Source organism: Takifugu rubripes, chromosome 8 (assembly GCF_901000725.2).
Source record: "Takifugu rubripes chromosome 8, fTakRub1.2, whole genome shotgun sequence".
Taxonomy (NCBI): Eukaryota; Metazoa; Chordata; class Actinopteri; order Tetraodontiformes; family Tetraodontidae; genus Takifugu; species Takifugu rubripes.
In genome coordinates this window covers 9,222,100-9,237,332 of record NC_042292.1, presented here as the reverse complement: position 1 = coordinate 9,237,332, position 15,233 = coordinate 9,222,100, and the positions used below count along the sequence as shown (strand labels likewise).

The 15,233-nt window shown below is 47.2% G+C and overlaps 1 protein-coding gene across 1 annotated transcript in view; it reads right to left on the bottom strand.

Moving 5' to 3' along the window:
* The window catches only part of LOC115250829 (uncharacterized), a 213,705-nt gene that overhangs the window by 126,073 nt on the left and 72,399 nt on the right, over positions 1-15,233 (bottom strand). Inside the window, exons 5-6 of the mRNA XM_029841038.1 lie at positions 10,528-10,598; positions 10,261-10,375 (exon numbers count right to left, since the gene is read on the bottom strand). Of these exons, the coding sequence (XP_029696898.1) occupies positions 10,261-10,375; positions 10,528-10,598 (186 nt within the window). The remainder of the gene's footprint in view (positions 1-10,260; positions 10,376-10,527; positions 10,599-15,233) is intronic.

The following is a 15,233-nucleotide window of genomic DNA, read 5'->3' as shown; positions in this document are numbered from 1 at the left end:
TTTTTGACGGAGCTGCCACCTGCGTGACTGAGGGGTCAACACCTCCGGAACACAGTTGTCAGCTCCAAGTAGCGCGGCGCTAACAGGCTCTAATTAGTGAGGCCGCGTTAGCATCAGTGGACGTAACAAACAGGAAGTTGGATTATTAGATCAGGACTGATAAATGGACTGAATGCATTTAAGAGGGTTTAAACATCCCAAAGACCCCCCAGAACCAGCAGCCACCAGAACGGGCAACTCGAAGTTGGTTACCAGATAACTTTAATACGAGTTTTCTTTCGACTTTGTACCGTGAGCGTGAAAAATATTCCAGCAGAGCAGATATTTGTCCTCTCAGGGCGGCAACGTTGCGCTCATTTCCTTTTTTTGTCTTCCTGCTCAGACGAGTGTGTTGTCACAGTTCAGTCGACTCTATTTTCCATCTTTTATAAATAGCCAGGAGAAAAGTATTAATTATCCTTGTACAATTTAATGCACCGGCTGCTTTAACCTTTCAGGTTTCCGTTAAACACCGACATAACAAGGCATATCCACGGCGACAAACATGATTTATGACAGGAATACCTAATTCCTGTTTTTAAATAGGTTGGACGGCAATCTGCATACATTTAAATGTGCCTGCAAATGCTCCCCCCACACCTCCTCCCCCTCCTCCTGTCTCCAGGCTCCTGTTTAATATTCAGGGATGATTTTTTTGTCCACATACATTTTGGTCTGTGTCACCTCAGATTAAATTATTACCGTTTTGCAGCTTTTGCGGTGCGGGCCCCAGGCCCTTATTTACTAGAATCAATGAAACCGTAATGAAAATCCATTTTTCATAGTATCGGCCCCCGCTGTCTTTTATTTAGTTAGCTGTGTCTAAGCAAGCAATTCATTTTGTGTAAATGCCACCCTGAGAAAAAGGAAGTGCCACCGAAAGGGTTAACCCTCGACTCGGGTCCCTCGATAACTTTATCCTGAAAAACAGCCATGTGGAATCGGATTATTCCGATACTCGGAAAACTGTTAGCGAATATTGATGACCGTCAAACTCTGGCAGCATAAACAGAGAAATACAGCGATGGTGGATGGAAACGGCGCCGCGTGCAGGGCGGAAACGCTGTATTAAACATGTCTGCAGCATCGCTCAGAGGATGTAGGCTATATGCAGAGCGGCGGCAGGGGGGCTAAGCTAGGAGGTGGCGTTCACCTTCTGGGGCACAGCGAGCAACGGCGAGTTAATGGGACACAAGTCCCAACCCCGCATTGGTGAAATATCTGCGTCTCTGGAGCAGGCTGTCGGCTGCGTATTCAAATGGGCTTGTTTATTGACTTTGGTCGGGGTCGTGCGTGTGCCAGCGCTAATGAAAACAACAACGGAACAAGAGTAAAGAGAAAGCACAAGAGAAAGGACGAGTGATTCAGGCGGAGGTGCTTGTGTCGTTTAAAGGCCGCGTGTCACTTCCTACAAATCACAGCAACCTATAATAACTGCTATAACCAGGAGTCAGACTGAATGATGGCATTATTTCCCAAACAGGTTGATGAATAAAGTTCTTCCCACAGAATAATAATCATTCGTACACAAGCTTTCTCTGGACGAATTCTCACTTAGGTATTTCATGTTGCGTGGCCAAACTCTGACGGGATTGTTTACATCTGCAGTGGAGGTAAAGGAAGTGGCAACTGATGCAACACACGATCCAAATGTAAATCAGCAGTATTCTACAGCAGTATTATGATATTATGGATGGAGAGAATAGCAAGAGAACTAGCCGTTCCAGCTACCTCCGAAGTAAACTTGTCAAAAATCCAGTTAAAATGTCACAAAACAAGATGGCCGCCTGTACGAACACGATACCTTCACTTCTTATTTAGCCATTGTTAGTCCTTGTTAGTATGTTAGAGCTCCCACATACTGCAGGAATATTTGAAACCATAGAAGCATTTTCATACATATACCGAACACCAAACAATATTTTGTATATGACGGGCGTCATGTGACAAAAACCAGTGAGAAGTGCTCATAAATGGAATATTACAGAAGCTTCTACATTATTCACTCATGGGAGCCTCCGTCTTTGAAAGTCAACTTTGTGAGTACACGTTCCAAGTAGGAATCTGACAAAAAATGCATTTCTAACAGTGATGCATTTAAGTTCTAACAGTTTTGTAGGTAATGCCAACTGTGCTGACCGTAAATCAATCACTGAATCAGCTGCTCAAGTATCAGTTGAAACTGCTAAACCATGTTTAAATTATTTGTTATTGTGTGTGTGTGTGTGTGTGTGTGTGTGTGTGCGTCTGTAGATGTGTTTGCATGCATGTTCTTTCTATAAAATTTAATAACTACATAAAAATGTAAATAAAGATTTGCTTTAAATGAGTTGTCCATGAGATAATTCTCTTGCCAACCAACCCCCGCTCCACCCTTGTAATGAGAGGGGTGTGTGTGTGTGTGTGTGTGTATGGGGGGGTTGTGGAGCCCATCCTGATGTGGCGTGTGACCTTTTGAAGGCGCTCGGTGCGGGTTGATTAAAGACGTATTAAATTTGTTTAAATAAACCTCCTTGTAATGGCACATCATTTGTAAGAAGCTATTAGAGGAAACGCCGGGGAAAAATTGCGACGCTGTTATTTGCATGAAAATGTGCCCCAACCACTCAAAGTGAGGAGCGCTCCTGAAAGAGGGGTGACACTTCTATAATTTCCTCACCCCACCTTATCGCCACCCCCCCACCCCCACCCCTCTGACGCACTGACAAAAGCTAATCACACTTCCTGTTGTAAAGCACGGGTCGGAGGCGGAGCTCCTGTCACATGAAAGCAGGTCGTTTTGAAAAGAGGCCCCGCCCACTGAGCCCACCTCCAGACTGGCCTTCCTGAAGTCGCACTTTTGACAGGAGTAATTAGGTGATGACAGGGAGTCAACGGGCACAGAGTCACAGCAGGGGGGGAGACGGGCGTCGGCACGCCTGACGGGTGAGACGCGTTTATTCCAACGCAGAGTTTGAGACACAAATGAGGCTCAACATCACAAATCACCTTCAGATTCCACAGAACTGCGAGCAACCGTTGGACGAACGTGGTTTTATTGGAGTTTGAAAATCCTAATTAACATCAATTAATCATAAACAAATCTGCTTTCTGAAAGGACTAAACAGCTCTTTATTTCTCTGCCTCATTCCCCCTCCTCCTCCTCCTCCGTTCTTTAATTTGATGAAGATCATCAAATCGATCCAAACTAAAGATACAAATTGCTTAAAAAGTTCACTGTTTCCGTGGAAACGGACGAGTCACTTGTTGGAAACTCTGGAGGGATTTGGACTCCAGAGAAGAGAGACGGATGGGGCCCCCTTCGACCCCCCCCAGACGAGGGATGTTCAGGAGAGCGTGAGGCCGAACACGGAATCGCTGATGCTCGAGGAGAAACGTTCAGATAATTAAGAACAGGCGGAATAATGTCGACGTGACCAGGTGAAACATCAGACGATGGAGCTGCTGACTGAACTGAACACATTCACGTCAGGCTCCAGCTGGGTTCAGGTTCAGGTCAAGGCCAAAGGTCAGGCTGTTTGGGATGCATTTGCGTCTATGAAGGTCCTCGTAAAGATAGAAACTCCCAGCATCTTACCCTGACACTAACCTGGACCCAAACTCAATTCTAACCTTCAAACCATAATTTACTGCTAAAACAGCTCTTTGAAGTTGGGAGGACCAAAATATCCTTGCTTTCAAAAAAATGTCCTCACTTTGCTAGCAGAATAAATATCCTTTACTCAGTATGTTGCAAGTTCAAGACCCCCCCCCCCACACACACACACAGGAAGCACCTTTTCACGAAGACCCGTCTGGTTCGGCTCTGTCGTCATCGTGCCATCGGCGCCTTCATGCAGGAAGTTGCATAACGTCAGATTTTGGGCAACGTTGCTGCAGATAAAGTCTGAACTGGACTCTGCGGGTCCGGACCATCACGCACGCAGCCTCTAATTCTCACGGTTTGGTTTTGTCGAAGCCTTTCCTGTCCGTACGTCAGGTTCGGGGCGGAGCCGGCGTGACTCCGGCGAGCTCAGCGGGAGATAAGAGCGTGCTTTGTTGACACCTTCAGATGATTGATAACACGGGAGGGAGCGGAGCCGCAGCTAACGTCAGTTGTCGCTTGAACGCCCCTGAGACGCAGCGGACGAGCTGCAGGTAATGAGATTTCTCCTCCTGGAGAGGGAGGAAGAGCCCCCGTAACGCGGTGGAAACAAACTCTTCAAATGCAGACATCAAAACAAACGGTGAATTAAGGCGCGCCTTGTTCTGAGAGCATGGCCTTGAGCGACTGTTTCTTAAACTGTGCCACCGTTAATTTATGCGCAGATCCGAACTAATTCTTTGGCAACTGCGAAGCGGGAATATTAAGGCGATGTATTTTCCTTGTCGATGATAATGCCGCGCTCTTAATTTGAGATGTGCGGTGTAGTCGAACATGAAATGGAAATTTGCCCCAAACTATGTATTTGTCACCCGAATGTCGGATGTGGAATGAGGTTACATGCATCCGCTGCTTCCCACACTCGGATAGACAGAGGTGTATCCCCCCGCTCTGTGCCGCGCTCCTCGCCTCGACGTAAAGCCCCGCGCTAGAATATTTTATATTTACATATTTCCATCCAGGCTGGTTATGATAATGAATGAAAAACAAACTAATCCTTCACAACTAAAAATACAGCCGGCTTTTTCCTCCAGCTGTTTCTGACCTTTCTGAGGTCAAAGCCAGTCTTTCTGTTTTTGTAAAGAAGTTGGCACCTGTTCAACAACAATCACGCGTTCAGAGCAGGCGGAGCGGCGTTCGGCTTCCAAACTAATGCAACAAAAAGCACTTTCATTTACAGCAACGCTGCTTCATTTATTAATTTCAACGTTTTCCATTTTTATGCTTCGCACTCGCAGCAACTGGCGACATTTGTGGTCTCGGCTGTGATCACACTTTAAGCTAAATTTAAGCGGGGATTTTCTAAACCTGAAGAGATTTTTCTTATCTGTCAGAGACCCCACACATGAACAAAAAAAAAAAGGGCGGTGTTTGGACTATTTTTAACGAAAAAAATCTCAAACGAAAAGAAAACTGTGGAGAAAATCCCTGAAACAATGCGAAAATGCTTGTTTTGACTTCCGCCTCCCAGTTTGCTCCTCTGTCAGCACATTTCTTCATTGGCCATTTCCGTCGTGACTCTGTCGTCTTTCCCCACACGTGAATATTTTTGGTCGCCGACATTGAACAGGTTTAATATTTAGCGGCAATGAAGAGATTCACTTCCAACACACCTCAGACAACAGTATCTCGTATGCTTTATAAAACATAAGAAATAATTGTGCGTTGGGAAGGGGGAAAGTCAGGACAAAAAAAGCCCGGTTATCTTCATGTTAGGTGACAGACTTTTAGGTTAACGCTACATTTTGTGAGAATAATACTGAGCTAAAACAATAAAGAATGAAAAGATGCAACTGTTGCAATGTTATAGTCAAATGTTGATTTTCAAGCAAAAGAGCTTCATTAGCTAACCGCTCACATTCAGAGATCAGAAAATAAGAATAAATATTAGCATAGCTTCGCTCCCCAGGAGACAGAGTTTAATGAGCAGAAACAATTGATGCTGAAATAGCAGCATTTCTTTACACTTTAATGAACATTGAAACTTCATCTTTCACGTATCTTGTAAGTAAATTAGGATAAAATCGGAATTCAGCTATCGTGAAATCAAACATAGTGCGTAGCGGTCCTGATTGTTGGCATTGGTGCAACGTCGAACGTCCGAGCTAAGCCCAAAATGTAAAAGTAAACTAGCGCAGCACGGCGCCATAGTGGTGAATTTAAAGGAGCTAATCAAAGAGTGACAATTTAACCTGCAAACGGCACGTTGGCAGCTTGACACGCTACAGCAGGAAGTGAAGGTGTTAGCGCAGGAGAGTCGAGGGTGACGCCTTCACCACAGCGACTCCTGTGAACCCGCGAGGACGCCCAGGGTGCCGGCACCGTATCAGACGCCATCTCCTGCCCTGGTTCCAAAGCTGTTTTCTCCAGTTTGTTATGTAAATGCAGCGACCGTAAATGAGACGTGACGAGAAGTCAATGGCGTGGAAACGCAGATGACGGCGGCCTCCAGGAGGAAGCGGCGTCTCCGACCGCTGAGAGTGTTTACACAGAGAAGCGTTTCACCTGCGCGGAGAGAAAGAGCCTCCGCCAGGATGTGGACGCTTTAAAGATTGTGTTTAAACTCTAATGGATACAAGCTGTCATCGCGCTAATCCCCGGGCCACCTCGCCGCGCTGCCACCCAGGGAGTCGGGGGCCAAAGGCGGGACGAGGGCCCGTGCTGTGGTGGGTACACGCACAGCGCTGAATGAGCAGGAAGTGATGCGTTTATGTTGGGTAAACGGCGGCGGAGTGTTCAGCACGCCGCAGCTGCTGAGAGTTTACCTGCAGAATGTAAACCAGGAACACCCACACACGCGTGTAAACACACACACGGGCCGTGTTTACATCAACTCCCGCTCCTCTTTTCATCTCCGGACGGCGGCGGAGCGTACCTGCGCTGACACGTTCGTAAACCTCCTGATTATGCACATCCATCCGTTTCAGCCTCACCTCTCGCTCACCTTTGAGCCCAAACACGCTTCCTCCGGACCCTTCAGAACAAAACACTGATCGAACAAACTGGGAGGATTCCCAGATTCTACACGGTGGAGCGATTAAACGGGCGAGGCAGCAAGCGGAGGAAAACAGGTCAACGTGCACCCACGGAGCGCTCGGGGGGAGCGCAGATAAGAGTTTATCACAAGTGTGTAAGCAGATAGTGTTAATCCTCCTTCTGTGAGCGCCCGACACAAGCACATCTGTGACTGACAAACTGGAAAGATACCATTGTCTTAAAGGTGGAGGGATATGGGGGGGGCGGCTCATCGCAGGAAGATAAGGTTCTGGCTCCAGCGAGGCAGGTAGACGAGGGGGCGGGGCTTTGCTGAGCTGTTAAAACGTTTCGCCCTCAATAATTAATCTGGCAGACTCGCCAAAAGCAAGATTGATTATTCTATTAGAGGTGGGGATCAACAATGACCCGAGCGCGTTCCACACAGCCAATCAGAGGCCAGAGCTGCCGCCGCTGTAACATCACAGTTGTCTCATTTACACACTGGACGGAAGAGATTTACCCATCATGCAACGTGAAAACGATATTCCCGGGTAGTTACGGATCATTTGTTCCCGGATTATTTTAGTTTGAAATCCCGATGACTCCTTAAATTTGGAATGGAAAACATATTTTTCCGAATCATCAACGTTTGCTAAAAAAGTACGACGAATGGAAATCAAGGAAAAAATATAACTCCACATTAAAGGGACTTATGGCAGGAATGTTTAAATGTCGTGTTTGTGGATGTGCACAGAGCAAAGATACGGTGGCTGAAAAATGGCTGCTTCGTTACAAACTTTCCATTTGCATTTTAATTAGGCCGTAATATTTTGGGGTGAATTTTAAATCATTTAAGACATTTAGCAAACACGCTGCAATGGTGTGAGGAGAAAACAGGCAGGAAAAAAACAGGAAAATCCCAAACAAACAGCTGAAAGAACGCTCCAGAGGGAAACAAACAAAGGAGACAATGAAAGTTCTGCAGACCTTTAAAGCAAACATCAAAGCAACGTGAGCAACAAAGATGGGATGAAACTAATTAGTTTGCTTTGAATCGCCGATGGTTTATTAAGCTTGATGTGGTCGCCGCGACAAAATCTCTGGATGAACTTCCAGAGCCCAAGTCCGACTCTGGATCAGCTGGGATTTACAACCCATTAGCTGTTCTGCGCGTCGTCACGGTTTCCCCCAGACAACCAATAAAAAGCGAGGAATCCAAACACTGTTAGATATGGAGGCTTGACTCCGCCCACTGAGCCCAGATGCCGCCGCAGCCAAAACCATAAATTCTTACCGAGAATAAAATCATCAATATCAACACCGACTTTGGAAATTATCAACAGTGAACACATCAGAGAGGACTTCAATATTTGATCAATGTTATTTATTGTTGGTTTGTACGACAAAACACACACGGACGCACACAGACTAGAGCTCCGCAGAGAATTACATCAAGTGTGTGAGAGAGAGAGAAAAAGTGTGTGTGTGTGTGTGAGTGTGTGTGTGTGTGAGTGGGTAAATTAATTATATGCAGATAGAAGAAAAGAACAGAGGTGTAGAGTGTAGCTCCATCTACTGTACAGGCAGCATCTGTGCCACTCTCTATAACACACACACACACACACACACACACACACACACACACACACACACACACACACACACACACGCACGCACACACACGTGCGCTATTCTGCAGACGTTCATTTGCAGGAAAACAGAATCCCGCCTTTGACGTGTTTGATTTGTGGTGAAACACAAGGCTTTTCTCTGCACCTTAAGGTGGCGGTGCGTTGCTCTGTGACATCACTACCTGTCGGAGACACTGGAGCTGACGCCGCGGATCAGAGAGCTAATTACAGGTCGGAGCGCCGCGCTCCACCTGACACCGAATCAATACTGTTTTTCTACATTATCAATTAAAGCCGTGTAATTACACGCGTGGAGAGAGGCCTCTTGCTTGCTTCCGCTGGGCTCCTCCGCACAATAACGCATCGCGCTTGGTGGCGAGCCAGAGCGGAAAGGTGTCGCTCGCCCTCGTGCAGGCTGCGTTTGAAACACCAGCCGCTACTAGCGGAGACAACCTGGCTGCTCAGAGAGGGGTACATCAAAAGGGGCCCGTGTGCTCTACCCCACCCCTTTCACCCCGCGGCCTCCCATCAGCACCTGGGAAAATGGATTTGAAACGAGGACACCCCCCCCCCCCCCAAATCCATCACACGAAATGAGCAGATGGAGGCTTCTGCAACAATTATCACCACATTACCTGGAAGTCTGGTGACGAACAGGAACAATGGGGGTGGCGCTCATAAAGCCCAATCAAACACGACACCCCGGCTAATGTTGCTCACTTCCCCCCCCCCCTGTGAGGCACAACCAGTTGTAACCACCGGCTCTCGTCACATTGCTGCTTTCTCTCACAGCTCCAGACGCCGTATGGTAGCGTGGTCGAGTCATTACCGCCGCCAATGTGGTGGATCCTGCACCAAGCAGCGAAACGCCATGTTAGCACTAAAGAGTCACACACGGCGCAGACAAAGGTAGCCAATGTTCACACAAAGGGAGAAAGACGCTCCAACGGTTCCGTCTGTGTGGACGCTGTTTCCGTTTTGACCAGTTCTACAGCAGGAAGTCCAAATTTGCCTCCTTTTCTCAGAAACAAAGACAACAAAGTGACCATTTAAGAGGCTAGCATTAGCCGCAGAGTTTAACAGAAGCAAATTTTACTTGTTTGATAGAGCACTGCAGCTTTCTTTTCTAAAATTTTCTTACTTTATTTGACGTATTATTGACTTCTCCTTTGTTCTTATTCACGTCTGTGTCGCAGGTGAACGTGAACGAACTGCAACCACCCAAACTTTCGTGCCTTTTGATTGTTTGATTCTTTTTTTTCTTGGAACTGAGGCTGAATATGACGCCTGTGTTGTCTGCATCACAAAAACAAATCAAAAAGAAGAGATTTCTCAGATGTGGGTGAACTGAACAAACCACTGTGCTCTGTAAAAAACAAGTACGGCCTGAAAGAGCCCCAGTGCTAAATATTCTTTTTCAAAGTGCTCGCTGCGGCGGTTTGTTTGACACTGATCAAGCATAATCATGAGGCGATCGGAGCGTGTGTGAGTGTTATAACACACACATGCACACACACACACACACACACACACAGAGCATCTCCCCCTCCACCCTCCCTGTGTTAGCAGAGCTAACCACTCCAGGGAGCTGGAGACTCTAGTAATGACATACAAGCAGTACCAGATAGACGTCAGGAAAAAAGAAACACAAATGCACATGAAAGCCTGTTCTATATGGTGTGTGTGTGTGTTTGTGTGCTCGCGTGCATATCATATAGTACAATATGTAGGCTAAGGCCGGCCTCTGGGAACTTCTTTATGTTCCTGTGGATTATCCACCTCGGAGCTTCATCCCACTGACAAGTAAAACACAAAAACCTGCAGCTCAACTCCAAACGTAAGCGTAGTAGCCTGTTCAAAAAGCTAACGTGTTAGCGTAGACGCACGGAGGCCGCTAACATCCCAGAGATGCTGAAACCTTAATATTGAACTGCCTTCTCTCACACACACCCACACACACCAGAACCTGACCTCTCTGCACCGTCGTCCTGGCTTAGGCACGCTCGGCTGACGCTGAGTTGTCGCCACTCGAAGGAGGACGGTGGCTGCTCCTGCCTCCGGCAGGTCAGAGGTCGTTCTTCTTCTCCTGGCAGAAAGGTGAGGAGATCAGAGCACGGGTCAGCGCCGCTGAAATCTCATTTAGGAGACTGACCCCGGGACGGCCGGGGGAGCCGGGTGGATGCTCAGAGGCGCCGTCATCGGCGGGGATGATGTATCGCTCCAGGCCGCCGGACACACCTAAGTCCAGTGACTCTCGGAGCTCCGGAGCGCGTTGGCACGGCAACACATACTTCATCAGATGTGGAAACCTGAAAACAAAAGCAGAGAGAACAGATTAGACATGAGAGCAGGTTCATCAGTGAGGTATGTTCTGTCCCGCCAGCTCCAACTCTCAGCAAACAATGTGAAGTTTGTGGGTTCAGAACCCGGATCGTCTTAGTGTCACAGTGAACCTCCATGCACACCCTCCAGAATCTGACCCCGGAGTAAATGAATGGAACTTCAGCCTCATCTGTATTTGCTCAAATATCAAACAATAGCGTGTTTGCGGCGGCCCTGGTGCACGTGCACGTGCGCGCGTCATTTGTTTTCATTTGAATTATTGCGAGAGCAGCGGTGAACAGACGGAGGAAAAAAGGGAGTGAAATGAGCCCCTCATTGATCTCCAGATGTGAACATCTGTCTCACACCTGGGGGGGGTTGTTGAATCAATACAACACAAAAGCAAGTTCAGGTGTTTATGTGGACTTGTTTGCCATCATTAACTGCAACATTCCTGAAGAGACTCTCAAAGAAAGGTTTATTTCCAACAGGAAGGAGACAAGTTCAACACTTTAAGATTATATTTACATTCATGGAAATTCAGAAAATCGGAAAATTTCACGCTCGTTTATTTGATTCTGCAACTAAACAGAATCACAAAAGAAAACTTTGCGTTTAAAATCAGGCAGGAAGTGGAGACGTCTGATCCCGGATCTGTTCCAGACAGGTGACGGGGCTGCCAGTTCCCCCCCCACCGCCGCTGGTCCAGAGGCACGTGCGGCCTGAGCGGGCCACATGTGGAGATGATTACGTGTGTTTATGGTGGATCCAGATGTTGCTGTTTAACGCCGTAGAGGTCTGACAGCTCGCCACCAACACTTCAGCTGTCGGGCCGCAGTGGCGAAGTGTCAAACACGTGGATACGAACCAATTCCAGGAGTTCTGGAAACATGTCCGTCGTTGATCAGCACCACTAACGAGCTCTTTGGAGGGAAATACTGACAGCGGGAGGGGGGGTCTTGAAAACCACCCGCTGGTCCCCTTAAATAATGCATTTGAACCAGATCTTTTTACTCAGCTTTTAGAAATCTGAGGACTTCCGTTCCCTTTTCATTGCTCAGGTGGCGTCACAAGCGGCGTCCTCCTGCTCCTCCGAGTGTTGATCAAAGGTACGATAAAAATAAAGCGGCTGGAGGCCAATCACACGTCTCAGAATATGCTGCTGTCAGTTTAATATTCCTGGCCTGCGGGTGGTGACAGATCAGGTGACCAGGTTATAAATAGGCCGCACGTTGTTGGTTTGTCGCCGCGACTCCTTGACGGGATCGGAGTGACTGAAGACTGACTCTGATGTCACAGGAAATCAGGACGACTGTGGCTGAGGGTGCCCCGAGCCGGCGGTGAGCTCCGGTGTGTCATCGCTTGCTCCAAAGTGACGGAGGTCACCGGGTCGGCGCGGGGAGTCGGAGGGGCGGGGACATCCTTTGCAATGCCGATCACGAACACCGACGCCTCTTTTCAAATGCCATTGGCAGCCTATTGGTTTCCTTTTGTCTCTTCTCCTCCAGCTTGGCTTATTAAATTCTTAGTGCTCTCTCCATTATGTCATTCCCATGGAATCCCTGGGAAATTCAAAGCAGCCTTTATAATTACCGCACCAACTGCCGCCTGACAACACTGGTTTGCCTTTGCTGGAAGGTTGTCTCTTTCCTTAAGTACCTCTGTTGTGCCGATGCCCTCCCCCCTTGTCACTACAAATTCCCATCTTTACCTACGCAGCCGGTGGCGCCTTCAAATATAAATACGCGGCCTGCTTAAGGAGAGCACCGTCAAGATAAACAGGGATAGCGATGCTCTCGGCGGCCAAATTTCCTCACTGATTTCCTGCGTTTGAATTACTCAGTCGTGCGAGTGAGCAGAGTTGAAGAAAAATAGCTTGAGACAAACTGCGATGTCTCTTTTCAAAGGAAGGCTTTCCTCACAGAACACATTAAAAACACAAACTGGACACTCAGATGACGTGCTAATCAGCCCATAATAACATGTTTATCACACAGACATTAGTTTCCCGCGGCTAATATTAGCCAGTAGTGGTAAACTTGTATCTGCAAACATTAGCGATCAGCGGCAGATGTAAGCTAGTGAGGGCAGACATTAGCTTACTGGCACAGATGTTAATGAGCTGTAAAAGGCATTAGCTACCTGTAGCAGCAATTAGCTGGTTGCAATTCAGCAGGATGTGGAAAGATCTCATATTCAGTCATCCTGGGATGGAGACTCACAACTAATCTCTTACATTAGAGGAACTGTTTTTATTGGCCACCCTCAATTTTTAATTTGTCAACTGTTCAGTCACATTTGTGAAAATCTGCAAAGGTTGTCTTTAAAAGTCATAAAACTAAAACAGCAGTGAGGATTTTTTCTAAAAAAATGGTGGTATTTTGATGTTGAACTGACGATTATCAACATTCTGACTGGCTTTTGGCCATTTTCACACGGACGCGTTGATCTTTACGTGGATGTTTTAGGAACACGCCTCTGTTTCCTGTTGTCACCTGACAGATGGTGCCGACAGACAGGTAGCGGCCATCAACACGCGTCCAGAATATCTGATGGCTTTGTGAGGCCTCCACCATCCCCAGCCTGCTGGAGACATGGATGTCTTCCTGTCTGAATGTCTCCTCCGTTAATGTCGCCTCCGTCTGTCTCAGAGAAACTGAGCACATGGCTCATGCATAAACCAGCAGCACGGTGATCCCAGGTTGTCCCCCGACGCTCCGCCTCCGGTGATCCGGCTACCGGGAGCTGTGCCATTACTGAGCCAGTCAGCGCTAAGCAAATATGAAACTGCGCCACTTTGTGTCACAGTTTTTTACATTCAACAGGGAACCTTTTCTGTCCATCTGTGAGCTAAAAAGGTGGCGGAGCCTCGTGGGAGGAGCCAGCAGACAGCGAGGATGTAAAGCCATTACGGCGCTGCGGCTCACATGGCCATCTAACATACACGATCCCCGCAGCGCACGCACGCATACCTGTGCAGCGCAAGAGCAGGAAATGTGAGCGCCATCCATAAAACATGATGCTTTTCACAGCAGCCGGATGACAAAGTGGAGTTTTCACAAACAAGGTCACGTGATCACCGTTTGACGACACAACTGAACTAGCTACGATTTTTTAGCGAGAGAAGTGGCAGGTCCGGCGTGCACGCAGATCACATCTGTACTGATAAATCAGAAAGTGGGTCAACTTTGAACTCCAGTCGCCGTAAGGCAAACAAACCAAATATAAAGAAGAATATATGAATATGTTTCCAGGAGAATAATTTGTTTGGTTTCTTCCTGCCTTCTTTTGATTCACATCAGACTGGAGATATATAAATGTAAATATACACGATGAATTCACATCATACATTATTTAATATCAGGGCTAAGCTGCTCTGGGAAACATTTACATACTTAACGCTCATCGTATGGGGAACGTGCTCTGCTGTCACTGCTGGCATTTCTTACATCACAGATCAGGAAGATCAATCAATGTTTGTTTTAAGGTTGCGGCCGTGAGACGAAGATTCGGTAAGTTTTGAAATCAGTCACATTAACTTCAGTCACATTAACTGACCTTCACCGTGACCCGAAATACCAGCTCGGGCCGAAACAAGAGCAACTGAAGATCTGAATGGGATAAACGACAAACAATTTTGTTTGGAATGGAAAGCAAAAAATTCAATTTGGCTTCATTCTAAAACAAATAAAAACCAAATAAAACAGTTCGAGGCTGAATTTGTTTTGGCTGGAATTGAGCTAAACTGCAGCAGATGTTAAAGAGTGCCCCCTAGTGGTTAAAAGTCAGGCTCAAGTCAGTAAAAAACCCTAATAATAGACTTTGAACAAAAACATGAAGTAAACTAAGCCGCTAGCTTTTCTGTCACATGGCAGCCAAATAAGGTCACCCAGGTGACGGCGGAGACATGGTTGCCGGGTCCTTTGGGAAATTTCAGAACTGATGAAAGTGGAATGGGCTGGACGTGTGCCAGCTGATTATTTAGACGTGAACCTGTTGCCATTTAGCACCACCCACATCCCGGACAAGGCGGAGCGGCGTGGTTTCCTCCAGCCGACAGAAGAGCGTGGTAAGGATCCACGGAGCGGAGGTGAGGACGGTGCTGGGGGGAGGTGGAAAAAGTCCCTTTGGATGATATTACATTTTAATTACTTGTGTAAAAACACCCAGCCGGGGCTCCTGGGTGGAACTGTCAGTCGATTTTTCATTTCACGTGCGGTTGTGTCCAGATCCAGCCAGCCGTGTGCAGCTCAGCTGGCTGTTCCAGCAGCGGCCATGTGGGAACAGCAGCCCCCCCACCGCCGCCCTTCAACACACCCCCTCTTCTTTCATCTTGTTAATGGACATTCCAGCACAAACGTCGGCGAGTCTACCTGACTGCAATCCGTTAAACTTTAATTCACTCTACATTTAGCCGCGGTCATAAATACCATATTAGGTAGCAGCAGTAGCGTGTTTTATGCGCTCCCTATGGTCGTGCTTTTGTTTTAATGAAGCCATTTGCAACTTATGAGCAAAAAAAGAGAGAAAGTCGCATATTAGATGGGATAGATCAGTCAAACCTATTCCCAGACTGTGTTTTATACATGGACTGGGAGAAAATGAGGCCTGTGCCCATCCAC